Source organism: Parus major, chromosome 6 (assembly GCF_001522545.3).
Source record: "Parus major isolate Abel chromosome 6, Parus_major1.1, whole genome shotgun sequence".
NCBI lineage: Eukaryota > Metazoa > Chordata > Aves > Passeriformes > Paridae > Parus > Parus major.
This window is the reverse complement of record NC_031775.1, coordinates 11,261,751-11,278,130: the sequence shown is the minus strand read 5'-3', so window position 1 is coordinate 11,278,130 and position 16,380 is coordinate 11,261,751. Positions and strand designations below refer to the sequence as shown.

The 16,380-nt window shown below is 42.4% G+C and overlaps 1 protein-coding gene and 1 long non-coding RNA gene across 3 annotated transcripts in view; one reads left to right on the top strand and one right to left on the bottom strand.

The window, feature by feature from the left end:
- LOC107206897 (neurotrypsin-like) overlaps positions 1 to 8,146 on the top strand; it is a 22,829-nt gene extending 14,683 nt beyond the window's left edge. Inside the window, exons 13-16 of the mRNA XM_015633312.3 lie at positions 63 to 141; positions 384 to 506; positions 1,051 to 1,331; positions 2,843 to 8,146. Coding sequence (XP_015488798.1) covers positions 63 to 141; positions 384 to 506; positions 1,051 to 1,331; positions 2,843 to 3,153 — 794 coding nt within the window. The 3' untranslated portion in view covers positions 3,154 to 8,146. The remainder of the gene's footprint in view (positions 1 to 62; positions 142 to 383; positions 507 to 1,050; positions 1,332 to 2,842) is intronic.
- Positions 1 to 16,380, bottom strand: part of LOC107206900 — a 27,280-nt gene extending 10,900 nt beyond the window's left edge. Inside the window, exons 1-4 of one of the 2 annotated variants that reach the window (XR_004498164.1) lie at positions 16,063 to 16,380; positions 13,790 to 13,998; positions 8,900 to 8,985; positions 8,234 to 8,540 (exon numbers count right to left, since the gene is read on the bottom strand). This is a non-coding gene — a long non-coding RNA (uncharacterized LOC107206900). Of the gene's footprint in view, positions 1 to 8,233; positions 8,541 to 8,899; positions 8,986 to 13,789; positions 13,999 to 16,062 lie in introns of those variants that run through there. The other variant, XR_001522549.3, reaches the window with a different exon arrangement.

The window sequence follows — 16,380 nt, the reverse complement described above, 5'->3', positions numbered from 1 at the left end:
GACAGCAGTGTTGATACTTAAGGTGAAGGTCCCTACCCAACTGCTCTAACTTTGCCATGCAGGTGCAGAGTCTGGTGTGTGTGGGATGCGCCTGCTTCACCGTCGCAAGAAAAGGATCATAGGTGGAAACAAGTCTCTGAGGTACTACCCTGTAATTGCTGAGAGCCAGACTGGTTCCAGCTTTCCTTTGGGCTCTGGAAATAGCCTGGCAAATGCTGACTGCATTAATGCATTTTCACTGCTGATTTTTGAATTTGGTTTGAACCAGCGTGCTGTCCAGGAAAGAATGCAAGCTGGCTGAGCCCAGATGAGACAGAGTCGATGGGAAAAGAGCAAAATGGCTCCCATATGTGTGACACCTCTTATTCCTGTTTCTTCTTCAGAGGCAGCTGGCCATGGCAGGCCTCACTGCGGCTGAAGGGTTTTCATCAAGATACTCGTCTGCTGTGTGGAGCAACGCTGATCAGCAGCTGCTGGGTGGTGACTGCAGCCCACTGCTTCAAAAGGTGTGTTTGGGAGTGAGGAGGCCCAAGGGATACTCAACAATGGACAAGATAACCTCATACAAGTTTATCCTCCTAGCCCAGTAGAACCACATGAGCAAAGTTTCTAAACCAAGACCTTCAGGTTATGATCTGTGCGATCTTGGAGTGCTTATGTGGATGACTCAATATAGCCTTGCTTTGTCCTTCATTGCTTACACCTGGCCTCTTAACTCTGAGGCTTTACAGTGTAAAGGGAAGCAGCATTTTGCCATTTTAAGTGCTTAAAGGAACTGTGAACAGGTCAGTTCACAAGCCTGTTGCAACTATAATAATAATTTTTATAGAAAAAAAAAGTCCTGTGCATAGTAGGCAGTGATTTGGGACACTAAATCTGCAACAGCTGGCAGATTTATCTATCTGCTAAAGAGGCCCCACAGTCATGCAGCTGGAACTGTTTTACCACTGTGGTGTGAGGAGGTAGTTCAGTCTTATAGCAACTGAGACTTGTGTGATTCTGTGTTCCTCTTTGTAGGAGTATCGAGATCTTGAGTCTGTTTTTCTCCAGGTTTGGTGTTGATGTGCGGCGCTACCTCCTGCGGGTGGGTGATTACCACACAGCTGTGAAGGATGAGTTTGAGAGGGAGCTGCCTGTGGAGCGGATTGTCCTCCACAGGAACTACTGGGCCGGCAGCAATGATAATGACATAGCCCTGGTCCGGATGCGGGGCAGAGAAGGGCACTGTCTCTCCTTCAATCACCACGTTCTGCCCGTCTGCCTGCCTGACAGGAGAGAGAGGTCTGACATCAACCGGCAAGCCTGCATCATCTCTGGCTGGGGAGACACAGGTGAGTGGCAGGGCTTTGAGAGGCAGGAGAGAGGAGGAAGTCTGCCTTCAGAAGCCTATGTAGGCCATTAATTTATGTCAACTCTAGGCTATGTTCTCACTGCTTCCATTGTCCATGCCAGCACATGGCGCTAAGGAATGGGGAGATGAGGTGGGTTTTTTGCTATTGTGTTTTCATCTGATTTTGAGCCTTATTGAGTCTGCTCAATATTGATGAAAGCTTTGGTTTCCATACCATCCCTCAGAAGCTATGGGAGAGACAAATGCTGCCATCTGGCCACAATCCTCTCTTTCTTCCCATTTCTACACGTGTGTTTGCCCACAGCAGACCCCTAAGGGAGCAGCCTGTGATAAACCTCTATACCAGGCCTGTGGGAGGCCCCCCTGTTTCCATGACCTGCCTTCTTCATGATACTATCATGGTGAGGTGAGGGCTTAGAGGTGGAAGGAGCCCTCAGAGAGAAATACCTCTCAGACTACCTTGCTTAATCTCCCTGTGTATTTCGGCAAAGACAGATGGACTCTGAGTCTGGTTTCTGCCCTGGGTTCAAGGCAGCCTGGACCTGTCCTCTTTGAGCATATTGGTGTAAAGCTTCCTAAGTAAAAGGGAACATGGAGGCCTTTCTGGGGCTGCTCTGACTGGAGAAAAGCCATATGTTTAGAAAGACTTCCTGCCAAAAGACCCAGGAGCTCAGCTGTTGATTTTGGACTTGCTTGTCCTTCTCAGCTGTTACCGCAGCTTTTTAACTGCCAGTACCTATTTGCCTTTGGAGTCAGTTGTGCCAGTTGCACGTGTCACTTCAGGATGTTTGGGGTGGATCAAGGAGCAACTTAGCCATGTAACTGCCTTAAGCTGTACTGGAGCTTAGTGGCTAGAATCCTTCCCACGCACAAACCCAGCTTTCTCAATGAGGAGCAGTTACCTACTACCTTGTGAACTTACATAAACAGAAAGGTCATACTCTAATATAGGTTATTAGCCTTGTGTTCTGAGCAACACTGGAGTAATAAAGAGATTTGACCAAATAGACTCAAGTCTGGCCAAAGATGAAGTGAATTCCCTTTGAATAACATTTGAATGCCTCTTAAACATCTTCTAAAACTTCTCTGAGGACTGAGCACTTAACAGATACTACTGCATTTATTCTCTTGAAAAAAACACTGTCCTTGCTTTACTGAACAGGAAATGGAGATTGGGAGAGGCGAGATGAATTGAACAAGGTTCAAGTTACTTGTTGACAGAATCAGGAGTAAGACTCATCCTTTGATCTAACCTTTTTTCTGCAACCTGCTTCCCCACATCTTTGATCTTACAGCTCTTTTTTTGTGGTCTGGCTTGGCATCACTGTTTTCTGAAGTTCTTGTGGTTCAGAGATGCTGAGCTCAGCCTATTTCCTTGCTGCAGACTTGGCATGAAATGTATAAGTGCCTGTTTTTGTAGGGAGCACTGTTGCACCAGGTCGCTATGAGTGCCTGTATGTGAATCAGTCTGGCTGGTCTGTTTTATTCCAGGGAAGTCCTATTCCAGAACCCTGCTGCAGGGGGTGGTCCCCCTTCTCCCACGGGAAGACTGTGAGGCCCGTTACGGGCGGAAGTTCACCAACCGCATGATTTGTGCTGGGAACCTCTCTGAAGATAAACGGGTGGACAGCTGTCAGGGTGACAGTGGAGGGCCACTCATGTGTCAGAGATCAAATGGACGCTGGATCATTTTGGGCATCACTTCCTGGGGCTATGGCTGTGGTCGGAAGGATTCGCCCGGTGTGTACACAAAGGTCAGCAAATTCGTACCCTGGATCAAGAAAGTGACCAAGCTAAAATAAAAATAACTGAGCTCTAGGAATTTCAGCATATGGTCCTTTTGCCCTGCAGCAGCAGAAGGCTGTGGCTTCTGGTCTGTGACTGATGGAGATTTATTTTCTCATTGGACACTGACAAAAAGACTTTAATGTAGAACTGCAAGGAAAAGTTATGACTGATTCTTTAAAGTCTTTGGTTTCATTTTAGTCTGTAATCTGTAAGCAGAGAAAGCAGGTGCACAGTGGTAACAATGATCAGTATACATTGTTCTAAATATCTGAATCCTTTAATGCAATGACACCTATTCCTTTGCCCTGACACACAGAAATGTTAGAAGCAGAGACATACCTACTGCTGTAAATCTTTTTATGATTGTATGTTTGGACAGTTGAAACATGCTGAAAGAAGAGGTGAGACGCTTGGAAGATGGCACCAGGTGCTGGCATAGTGGAAATCTTCAGATATTTTTTCATTACCGCTCTCTTCAGTTCCAGGAATTGGAAGATTTGACCTGAGTTGAGGAACACGCCAGCTGTTGGGTTTTTTAGCTTCCCTGTTATGTCTCTAGGGGGAACCTTTTCTCTTCTGAATAGTAGGTCTGCTCCCATAGGATCCCTTTCAACTGTCTGCCTGGACTAAGAGATGCTTGACCCTCCTTCTGTAATCCTCTGTCGCACATTTTCAGCTGCCAGATGCTATAGTTTTATTGCTGCTTTTTTGCTATAGTAGTTGTGTGTGTGGTTGGGCTTCTTTTTTGTTTCCTTAATGTAGCATCTTCTAGAATCAGTTGTTGGTGTGAGAGGCAGTAGCTTTCTTGCCCTCATGATTACTATGAAGAACTTAAAATCGGACCTCAAGTGGCTGAATAGATATGTTATTTTTCTTTAAATCCAAATGTAATGTTAATCTCAAACATTCAGGTGTTGAATCATGATTTGCTGTTGCACTTTGAGGACTTCCTACTGGTCCCTTATTCATCATAGTTATTAGCTGCCCTTTGTGCTGCTAGTCTTTAATATCTCTGTGTTCACAGTTTTCTATGAAACATGGAATTACTCCTGGGGTATAGATACACCTCAAGCAAATTACTGACTCCCTGTGAAAAACAGTAAGTGTGCTGCAAAACACCTTCCAGCTTTTGTGAAGTGTGTCCTATTCTTGATACCTCTGTGCCATGCTTTCTTTTTTCTTTTCTTTGCACTCTTTGGGAGTAAAGTCATAGGGAGTAAACTGAGGTTAACTGGAGGGTATGCAAGCACTGTCATCAAGCTGTAGTTCTCAGCCTGAACAGATGTAATGCTGAGAGAAAGCAGGGGTTATTGAATATTACAATTTCTTCCTTCTGTCTCATCCAAACAAATGAACAGAGTTCCCTCTTATGCCTTAAGCACTTTTTAAAGTTAATATATTATTCTCGAGTAGTAAAGAAATAGACAGAAGAGCTAAGTGCCTTAACAGTTGTGCAGTGCAGCATCTTCTCACTGTGTACAGATAAGGCAGAGAACAGACAGGTCTGTGCAGGAGCAGGAGCAAAAAGCTTTGATGTATAACCAAGGGCTTGAATGTGGAGGATTAGTACAGGATGGGACACGTGAAGCTTGTACCAAATGTGCATGTTTTGGGTAGGTAGTAACTAGGTCAGGCACTGACCTGCTGTCTGCAAGGTTTGCACTCCCAGCATTGGGTATTACCAATGCAAGAACAGAAGGCAGAGCACAGTCTGTGGATTAGCAATGTCATATTACAGGGCATGTAGTGACAGGATCCTAGAAATTGCCTTGGGTTCAAGAAGTAGCGATTGCCTAAAGCTTTAATTTGTCTTCTATAAATTAGCTTAATGTAGAGGTGCTGACTTGACTAGGTGGCTGATTTTTGTGTGTGAAGGCTAAACGAAACAGTTTCATTTACCTCTCCAGATATTATAGGATAGTTGGGCTACCACTGTTGCAATGGACTGTTCTAAAATCCTGCTTGCCAACTTTATTTTAATGAAGAATTGTTGGAATCTTTAAAATATGCAATGTCAGGACCCTTGCAAACTGGTCTTTGAAACAAACCTGATCCATTTGTGCCTCTTCTCGAGGTGCTGTCTTCAACACAGCTTTGTGCTGATATCCCTGTTTAAAATGCCAGACTTGATCCTTTGGCAGCACTGTGCTCGGCTCCATGCTGGCCATGTTGTCCTATGGCTCCTGGCAGAGTATCTAAAATGCAAGCTGCAGACTGCTCCTTATCTTTCCGGAATTAAAATGCCAGGAGGACCAAGGGCAATTATGTCACAGACCTCTCATCTTGTGAGGGATTAAATGACAAGTTCTACACTGGCAGGAGCAGTACCTGTCTAGGAAGCATGGAGGGATTTGAGTTTTACCTTCAGCCTCCCCTAAGCCAGCATGCTACAGCAGCTCAAATGGAGTTTCTGTGCCTTGGGTGCTGTCACATCTCTAGTTTAACCTGGTTTGATCTTTCAGTTTATACCCATAACCCCAACAGGCATAGAAGCACCAAAGGATGACACAGTGAGGTGATTTCCCTAAGCTTACTTAGTGAGTGGCCATTCAGGAGTTTGCATAAATTGCCATGTAGCACAAGTGAGATGCAGGCCTGGCATTATCTTCTGAAATTCCTATGTTCTACTTAAAAATATTTCTTTCTCCTAGATCTTATCACTATGAGGGCTGTGAGAATCCTTGTAATTAACACCCTTCAAGTCCTGCATGAGCCAGGAGGAAGGAAGGAAGCATCCAATCTCCTTTGCCTGTGTTTATACCTTACTGGTGCTGTAGGCAAGCCTGTCAGTTCTCTCCTATGTTGACATGGCCTGTTTCAGGATACAGCTGTTGCTCTTCACTGTTTAACCTGGGACTGTGGCCCAAATCAAATGCATGTGCATGAGGATTACTAGAACTGCCTGGTTGGATGAGCAGCACTCAGTCACCCTAGGACTGTATTTTGTAATATTGGACAGCAGCAGACGTTTCAAAAGATAGTATGTGTGTGTTGTGCTGAACAAGTTTTAACAAACTTTCCTTTTGGGGAATTTTGTTCTTGACACATTTAAATTAATTACTTGAATTATCATTATCATCATTAAAAATGGAAATACAAATACTTGATCCTCTAGGTGTTGTACAAACACTGTGCACTATCCTTTTGTCATTTTTTCCCCTAAACAGTTTATGTCCCTAACTTTTAAAAACTATTTAATGTATCAGCCTTCATCTTCCATATAAATGTTTAAACTTCTTATTTTTAATCTAACTAAGCTCTCAGATCCAGTATTTTCTGGCAATGAAAACCATTATAATTTTATTCTCCATAGCACATAATTTCTTTTTATGGTTCCCGAATTAATTGCCTTTTGTTTTCATTGAGCACCATCTGTCCTTGTGTTCTCAGCCACGAGAGGAAATAAGGGGCCTGGCTTTATATTCTCTGTTATGCATTATTCTAGAGATAGTTCCTTTTCTAAGACTGTGGCTTACTCTGTCTCTCTTCAATCCAAAATGTCTAGGTGTCTTATAACATGCTAATTGTCTCTCTGTGTCTTCTCTTTCTGATGGATCTTTAAACTTTGGTAAACAACTGAATGCAGTTTGCCAGGGGAGGCTGTATCTCCTGCTGATTATTTGAGTTAAATTTTCTATAGCAGGCAATTCTGTAAATCATTTCAGTGTTGTGTCTGTATACTGGAGCTTGTTTTAAATTTACTAGTGTGGTCTTGGTGGCAGCCTTGCTACAGGGGAATGAAAACCCACTGAGGTTAGTTCTCCCTGCATCTCAGGTAGGTGCAGCAGTCCCACTGAGCTCACAGAAATTGCTGTAGGTCTGTCTGGGGAGCTCTGAGCAGGGAGCATGTGGAGAGCTGTGTAGCCTTTTGCCTGTGCTGACATACCTGGAAGGCTGAGACAGTCCACCCTCACAGCATTAGTCCATCAGATAAAGTTAATGCATGTGCACTCCTTCCAAGAGCTGAGAGCTCAGTCAGTGGTGCTGGTGGCTACACTGTGCCACGTGGATGCTCTCAGAGAACTTCCCATAGCAGAGTGGCACATTGTGGTTGTGTGAGAAAGGGAACATCACTGTGAGTGGCTAGGAGCATTGGCAGAAGTAGAAACATGGCCATGGTAAGGGTTTAAGGAGCAGCTCTTAGTGCTGCTCCTGTCCCTCTTTGAGAATACCCCAGTGTTCCAAAGGCTGCCCCAGTACTGGGGTCTTCCTGACCTGCAGTGCCTGCAGTGGTACTATCTCAAACCTGTTCACACTTTGGCTACCTGAAGCTGAATTAAAGATTTATGACTTTCTTGTGGCTGAACACTGTCCTGATGGTTTCTATGAATTATGTTCTATGCTATAATTAATCAGGCAGCATTTATTAACCTGGACAGAATGTCAATTATCCTTGTAATCTCTGTAAACTTGTAGCAGAAAATAACAGATCAGTTTCTCAAAGATATCAGTGGAGTCATTGGTAAGGAACCAGGAAAGTGGGTATTTTCTATCTCAGGAGTAACAGAGGTAGATCTGCCTTTTGTCTGTTTTCCTTTCTTTCTGAAGCCTGTATCCTGGAGTCCTCCACCTCAAAGGAACTGCAGTGATTCATCGACCACTTGAAGACAGATTTTTATGTATATTTTCAGCAATCAGATGAAAACTTTGGAGAGATGAAACTACACTGTGGTATTTAACATATCTTGATAGACTCAGTGGGAGTTTCTTACAGCTAGAGAGAACAGAATCACCTCTGGTAATAACCAAGTTGGGACTACTCCTTGTAGAGCAAGGCACTGTGACCTGCACTAATACACATCTTCAGGGCTGCATTTTCACTTGTTTGGAAAAATACTTAAATTTTCACATCAGAAACTTTGTGTAGTAGCCCACTCAAGTCCTATTAAAATCCTTTTCTACTAAGGGCTGAGTACCTCTGAAATCAGTCAAGTGCCAAAGCTGTCATGTCCCCTGGATCAACACCAATGGCTCACAAGGTATGCTAATAAATGGATTATACTCTGACTGTGTGGGGCTCTGTCTTATTTTTAATAAAGAAATCTGTTCCAAGGGCAGATTTTAGGATTTTTTTCAGCACTGAGTTAAGTTAATTAAATTTCTCTATTAACATTATTTTTAGAGAAGCTTCAACATGCTCAAGCATATCACAAAGTCAGCATCACACTAGCTACCATTACAGTGAAAGGCAACAGATCTTCAAATGTCAGATTTTTTTGCCATTTGGAACAGCTAAAGGGCAGGTCATCTCATTGCATTAAAAAAGTTAAGAGGTTTTAATACATCAGCTGTCTAATTTATTGTTAAAGGTGATTTTTCTATACAAACTTGTTTGGCATGACTTAGTCTCCTTGTAGTCTAAAATTCATGTGTCATCACTCTTAAGAGTCAAAGCCAGCCTCTGGAAAAGTGGAAGTAGGATAAGGGAAATTCAGTTTGAGTGAACCATTGGTTCAAGAACACCGTTATACTTCACTCATGCTGCCCCCCCACTGAAACATAAATTTCTCTAAAAAAAGTCTGGTTTGAAACATGGCCCAGCTCCTTGCAAGGTATTTTGACTTTTCCAAGTCATTAGGGTTGGACTGGAGCTTGCTGTAGCTGATGCCTGCAGACTCCAAGAATTACAGTGTGTAAGTTTTTTGCACGTACTGACTCCAGCCTGCTGTTGGAAACCAATATGCACTTACTGAAGAAAGAACTGCTTGCAGTTAACACTTCCCTCACTTCATGTCTGCCTTTGGGGTTTTCTACACCTACCTGTATTTCCCTTCTTGCTTGTGCAAAACTGGGAAGCAGAGTTCAGGCATTTTAGCTGGCCTTCCATGGGTCAGCAGGCACCGTTTCTGGGAAAAGAAACAATGTTGAAGTTTTGGTTAAGGTTACAAGTCTGTCAAAAGACATTTTGTATTAAAGCACTTGACTGCTGTCTTCCTGTGGTGAAAAGGCTTGAGAGGAGTGTATGGCATGACCTTACTCGTTTCAGCTTGGCTACTCTAAGATAGCTTTGGATTTTGAAACTGAAATATGAATGAGGAGAAAACTGAGCTTTACTTCATGTGGTTTTCTAACTAGGATAGCTACCCTGTTCATTGGGTGAGGAAGAAGGGCATTCAGGTCTCACCACTAACATTAAAAAAATTCTTACTTGGGTACAATTTCCTCTTTCTAGTGGAGGGAGACAGGATCCTGTTCAAATTGCCTTGGATTGCTGGGCTGTCTTGTGCTACTCTTTAACTGGCCTGTTCTAGAAGGGGTTCCTGGCATTGGTAGGAGGTTTCTGTGGAATTATGTTCATATGCAAAAATGAAAAGAGGAAGCAAAATGAATCTTTAAGTATATGGATGGTCCAGCTGGAGTAATTTATGTTTAGAAAAACCTTTGGATTTAAGATGTGCTGATGGAGGACAGGCATAGAACAGACAAATTCAAACAAATTTGTGAGACCCCAGAGCACCATTTGATCTTCTCCTCCCTGCTTTTCAAATCCCACACTTTCTGCCAGAAATAAAAAGGCACTGTTCTCTTTGCAGATTTTCAAAACTAGCCTGTCACCTGAAAGGAAGAACCAACTTCTTTGGATCAGCTTTACTAATGAGAAGCTGTGAAGCTGTGTCTCTCTGTGTCGCTCAGCAAAAGGCCTTGTTCCTCCTGTCCCTTTATATCTGCAGTGGCTTTCAAGCACGCATCAGGGCAGCTAAGCTGAGCTGGGAACAGGTGGAACTCACTGCTGGGCTCGTGTTCAGTTGCTGCCCAACAGAAGAAAAAAGCTGGCAGGAATTAAAATTTCAGCAAGTTAATCCTGTTGAGAAACATTTGCTGAGGATGTTTTGGTTCCCCACCCCAGCAGCCCTGGGGCTCAGGAGCCAGCAGCAGGTACTGCCAAGGGTTTCTGTGAGGAGAAGCTGTGCAGCAGCTCAACTGCTCTCTTGCAGCAGCTCAAGTGTGCTCTCCTGTTTGCCCACCTGCCAGCCCAGACAGTGCCCTCGTCACTGCAGACTGGGAGTGTGGGGCGATTTACTGTGGCAATGTAGGTGGACAACTAAGCTGAAACCACTGCAAAAGTTTATACTTTTCTGTCACTTCTTGAAAGCAGGACAGAACCACTTCAAACAACAAAACCCTTTTCTTTGCAATTTAACTAATCTGTTCTGTGTAAACCAGAGCTGTATGAAAAGAACATGTGCTTCTAAAGCTTAGTTAGTTCCTTACTCTTTTCCCCCCTCCCCACTCACATGTACAGGCTTGCTGGAGGTAAAGTAGGATTATAACCTCTGATTGTGGGATTCTAGAACCAGTAACCATACCAGAGGAAAGCTCCTTTGCTTCAGGTTTACCATTTTGTTATCTCTTGCAAGACTAAGAAGAGTCTGTTACACAGCACAATTATGCTGAAGTCTCAACAGAAAACCTTTTAACTCCTCACATGTTTAAGCCACAGCTAGGTTGATGAAGACTTGAGAAATCTTTGTTTTCCTGCAATGTTTGTCTTCACAGTTACAAGGGTTTAACAATTTGGTTAAACTGATGTAACTTTGTGGTTGAAACTTAGGGATGATGCACTATTTGAATCAGATGCCTCTGTTTAGATGAGTCAAGAGTGTCCACACACAAGATTCCTGAAGAAATAAGCAAAGAGCGTGCCACTACTCACTAAACTCCTACCACTATTGCATTTAACCATCCTAAATAAATACAGTTTGCTAGATTTAACACTCAATGTGATGATAGAATTGCACAATTCTAGTTACTTTCCCCCAAGAAGATATGTGAAATAATTATATTGGGAAATGCATTTAAGTTTTGGACAGTAAGACGTATAGGATCTTGTCATAGCATTTTTCAGGAACATGGCTGAAAATGAAGATCTAATTTAAAAAGCTGATAGCCTTTGAGGCAGTGCACAAAACAACCAGCTGCCAGTACCTGCTAAGGGTTGATCACCTGCCTAGAGAAGAGAGAAGAAAATAGAAACGGCGGATTTAATCCAAGAATTGCTAATTCTCACAAAGGAGGATCCTGTTGAAGGAGCTTGCCTCCTGAATACACCAAGAATATGAGATCTGCAGGTAGAATAGGTGAACACTTTACCAATAAGCATTCAGATAATTTTAAGGCTTGACTAATTTGTTTTACAGAGCACCCTACAATAAATCTTACTTGCTCAATTCAGTAGGTCTAGGGAAAAAAAAAATCCCATCACTTATTACAGAAAAAGAAAAGTGATGAGATGTTGTCTCAGTATCTCTGTATCTAGAAGTCCAGGTATTTTCAGTCATCATGATATGCACAATATCTCTGTTAGTGTCTCCTCTTTCTTACACAAAAGAGGCCAGTCAAACATACGTAACTAGAACAGCACTGACCCTTGCCCACACCCATGCACACAAAACTTGCCAGGTGTGTTTTCTTAAAAGAAGTGTTGCTGCATGGTTGTAGCAACCACATTATTTGTAAGAGAGAGCCTTATGTTAGATTGACAATTTAATTGATGATTTAACTTCCCATTGGGATCTTATGAGAGGTAGCACGAACTCAATTTTTAAAATAAAAACACATCCCTAACTCCATGGTTAGATTATTTTTCTAGAAAAAGGCTGTGGAGAATACATACCATTTTACTGTCCATAATTTTGTACACTCTTGTTCTTGCATTTTAGAATCACCTTTTCTTAGCAACCTTTTATCCCTATATTTAAGTACTAATGTACCTTTTATTTATATTTTGAAGGACTTTATTGCTAAGAAGCAGCTATAGGGCAAATTTTGCTATGGTGAGTTTCATCTGAAAGAGCAGGTTCCATAGCATGGGGAAAAGCTTCTGCTCCTGAAGACATAAGAAGGATGTAAATATAGCAGAGCATCATTTCACTTAGGTGAGATCTGCTTTCATACATTGCAGAGCAGTGTATGTTGGCCTTGACATGAACAAATGGGCTTCCTATATTCCCTGACCATTCTTCTTCACTTACCAGCTGACTGTACCCACAAAAACAAATACAGAAACCTGTTTTCTGCAGCAAAGGTGTGTTAAGGGTCAGCTACTGCAGCACTTGTTATTTTTAATTACCATTTTTGATTTCTAAAGTTTTAGATTGCTAGAGAAGGAGTGTCACATTTAGCAATTTTCCTTGATTATTTTTTGGTGAACTGAAAATAAATTAAGGAACCTATGTTTTGCCTGCATCAAAAGAGGCTTCTTGGAGTACTTAGGAAGCTTTCAATGGTATAACATTGCTGGATAGGGTAATACACTCTCTAGACAAACTAGAGTTAACAGTTGCTGAGTTTCCACAAATGATGTATCTAACCTGCTCTCTAGACAAAGGAGGGAGTTAGTATACTGCTTTCACAATCTTTTCACACTGGCTGAGGAAATGTCCAAGTGTGATACTGACTGAGAGAAAAGAGGACTTGCAGTGCAACAGTTTTCTTTCCCCTCTGCAAAATGGAGAACATTTCAGTTCCCTTTAGCTTGGTGCCTTTATCTGTGAATGTATAGTGCATATTAGGCCCTGCCAGACTCTCAGCTTTGGTAATGGCAGAAGAAAGCGTGAAAACAAAAACAAATGCTCCTGCAGGTTGGTGTGAAAGGAAGAGGAAAATGTACTCGTATCCTGTGAAATACAAGATGCCAGACAACATATGCTCAGTAATCCTTGCAGGCAATATTATCTGCAAATGCCATCTTCTCTTTCAGAAGAGTAGCAGTTATGTTCATACATGAGGTCTTTGCCATAACTGTTGACTCCTGCTGTATAACAGTAATTTTAGCAGCTGTTGCATAGTGTTTCCCTTCTGACTCCATTTTCCATGTATGTATGTATGTACCAGTCACTTATCTCACAAATGGTGAATTTAGTTTTGAATAAGGCTTTAATCAGGCATATGTTCATATTCTCTAAGATCCCAGAGACAGAACCTTGGACAACATCAGTTGAAAGTCTTCCGTGGCAAGGATTAGTCACAGATTGGAAAATGCTCAATCCAAATGGGGGAAATTTAGTTTGTAATACCTCAGGACAGCTTTGGTTTTAGCTTCCTAGTATGCATTGTCTGGAAAAGCTCTGTGCAGCTTGTACAGCCATTTGCCTAGTTAGAAGCAGAGCAAAGAGCAATGAGTGTGCTCTCCCTTCTTTTGTGCGAAAACAGTTATTTGCTCCATCTGTTGTACTGGCCTAGTGTTTTGAAATAAATAATGGAGGTTGGTTGTTATGTCTGTGGAGATGTTTAATATCTGTTATTAATTATTATTAGTTATTAAGTGATCGGTATAGCATGAAACAGTAATCATCTAGGAGGAACAAGAACTTTTGGCACCTTGCCATAGTGCCATAGTTCTAGAGCACAAAAAACCATTATTCTGCACATCTAATATATTACTTAGACACAAAGCCATATGTGTGCTTTAAGAATTTGCCTTTGCTTGGCATTTCTGAGTGCATTATTGCATGCAAAGAGACAATGAAACCTTTGTTGAGTCAGAATGGAGCTGAACAGCTGGGTCCCACTGCACTTGCAGTGAAAATCTCTAGAGTGCTGTATTTTGTTATTGACTCTGTATTAGATTCAAGCCGTAGCAAGGATGCGTTTTACTTTCCGTGCAATCAGAAATAAAAAACGTGCTGGATATGACTTGTAGTCACTCACCAGTGAAAAGCAGGCACTTCTGGGGTGCAATGCAGACTCTCATTGATTTTTAGTCCCCAGCAGAGCTTAAGACAGGAAACAAATGTAAATGTTGCAATTCTGCTTTAGGGTATGCGTGTGCACTCATATGTGTCTCTCATATGGAATGCCGCATTCTGAAAATTGTCTGCATTGGAGACAGAGGAATTCTGAACAGCAATTTCCTTTTTCTGAAACAAGAAAGAAAAAAATACATCCCTGTAGGTGAAAAAGCATCTTACTGGAAACCTTGCAATTTCTTTCTTCCTTCCTATCAGAACACTGCTGAAATTGTTGGATACTATTTTTCACAGTCTAGTTTTTGTCTGCTGGAAGATCCACAAGGGAAAATACATGCCTGTCTCATGCAATAAGTTGGCTGGGAAAAAAAATGGATGAGTGTTTATAAACTTGTCTGCCTTTCCAAGCCATGAGGACAAGGAGAAGCAAAGCACTCACACCTGCACTCTCTCATGTTGGCCAGGACAACAACACACCCAGGCCTGGTCTGCACAAGCCAGAAGACACATTTTTACAGGGTCTTGAAATGCACTTTAAGATGAAAGTGCAAATGTTCACTCTGCTTTGCTTGTCTCATTATTTTCTAAATCTATAAACCTCTTCTATGCTTTCAGCCTGTGATGTTTAAGAAAGTGAAAACAAGATTTCTCTGGAAATCTCTATAACTTGTGGTATCCCAAAGCTGGAAGAAGAAGGAATGTAACAATGAGAATTGTTATAATTTAATGGAATCAAACAAAATATACTGAAGCTCCCTTATAATTAGTACTGTCTAATATTCCTCCTTTACTCTTTTCCTTCTTGATGTAATATGTATTCTCTAGTGGATTTAGGTAAAATTTAACAGTGCAGTGTTGCACATAGTGTTGTCAGAAGGTATTGGTGAGCAGCATCAGCCTTATGGCATCACTGTGTTTCCCTGCCCATTTCTGTCATTTCAAGTGCCACAACATCTGAGTCAGGGTGCTGAATTTCACCTGTAGTTACCTCTTCAGTCCTTGGACACATTTAATAAATTAAATGCATTTAATTTTTTCCCTCCCCCATGAAAATACTTCTCAAAATTTCAGCTGCATTGTTTTATTCTTTGAAATTCCTACAGTCTTCTAAATGCTTTTTTCTTGCTAGGGAAACACCTTTCCCTAGGTGAAATCCTTCTTTAGCGCAACACTGCACCAAGTATTACAATGTCTTTGTGTATCTTTGTTTTCTCACGTGGCAGAGATTCTCTGCAATGCCCTTGACTCAGAGTGGTATTGATGTAACCTGCCAGGATTCCCATTATCAGGCAGGTGTGTCTCTCTCCTGAATTACTGCTGGCGTGGTGCACTAACAGGTTATTTGGCAGTACAGATTTGATAGAGGCAGGCATTAGCACAGGACAACTCTCATGTAGGATTAGGCAGCACAGGAGCCAGAACTTGGCATGCTGTGCTATGGCACATGGCCTTGAGCTGGCTCACCCGGTGTCATGCCTCCATGCCCAGTGCACCTGCGGGATGTCTGCCCTGGCAGCACTGAAGGATTTGACACTTCAATGGGTGACCATACCTCTTACAGCTGATGGACACTGCAGTAATGCATCTTTGTGTTCAAAATCTTAAACTGGGAAGCATTTCGTTTGTAAGGACAAACCATGTCGGAAGCTTCCTTTAAGATCCAAGGTGCACTGCTTAGGACCTTTTGTGAGGACTCATCAATTAATATGATTCTTTTGGATCAAGGACTAGAGTGAGATGAGAGAGCTAGTGGTGTTCCCAGATGCATTTCACTTTCCCTCAGCTCTACATTTACCATTTCTTAGTATGTAATTATTTTTTTCGTATTTTTTTTTCTGTCATTTGCTTTTCCCCTCTGTACAAATAGAGGGAGGGAGGTGTAGGTCCAGCTGTTTGGCTGACATGTACTCAAAGAGCAAACTTATCCTTTGGTATTTTACCAGTGAACTCTCTAATGGAGAAACGAACTAGAACTCCGAGAAAAAGAATTATAGAAAAAAAAAATCAAAAGAACGTCACCTCTGCTGCTTTCGGATAGGAAAGGGTAGGATAGGAAGACCTTAACTAGCCTGTGCAATTCCTCATGGACCTGGCAGGTTAGTTATCTCTTCTGTTTGAATTTTGGAGTTGTTCAGACCCGAGCAGCTCCTCATACCCCTCCTTCCCTTCGGCCCCTGAGGGCGAGGGGCTCTCTCGGCCGAAGGAAAGCGGTCACTGCGCTTGAACAGGACTTACTCGAGCTACGGTCCTCTCTTTCCTTTATTCCCCTTGATCTTCTTTCCTGCTGTTTTTCTCCTAACAGAAAGTGTTACTGAGAACTCGTATATTTCTTTCACCTCCAATCAGATGACCACGGCTGAGTGATTTCTACCTCATGCAACACATTTTTGGTGCGTGAGGGGTAACCCTCACATTTTAGCACAACTAGCGCTCTCTCGCTGCCTACGGCGGTGCGGGCAGGTACAACACACAGGCTTTTGTTTTATGACGGCGGCTCCGAGCGGCCCGCTGGCGTGCGGCGGCAGGCAGGCGCCAGCCGAGCCGCAGCCCATC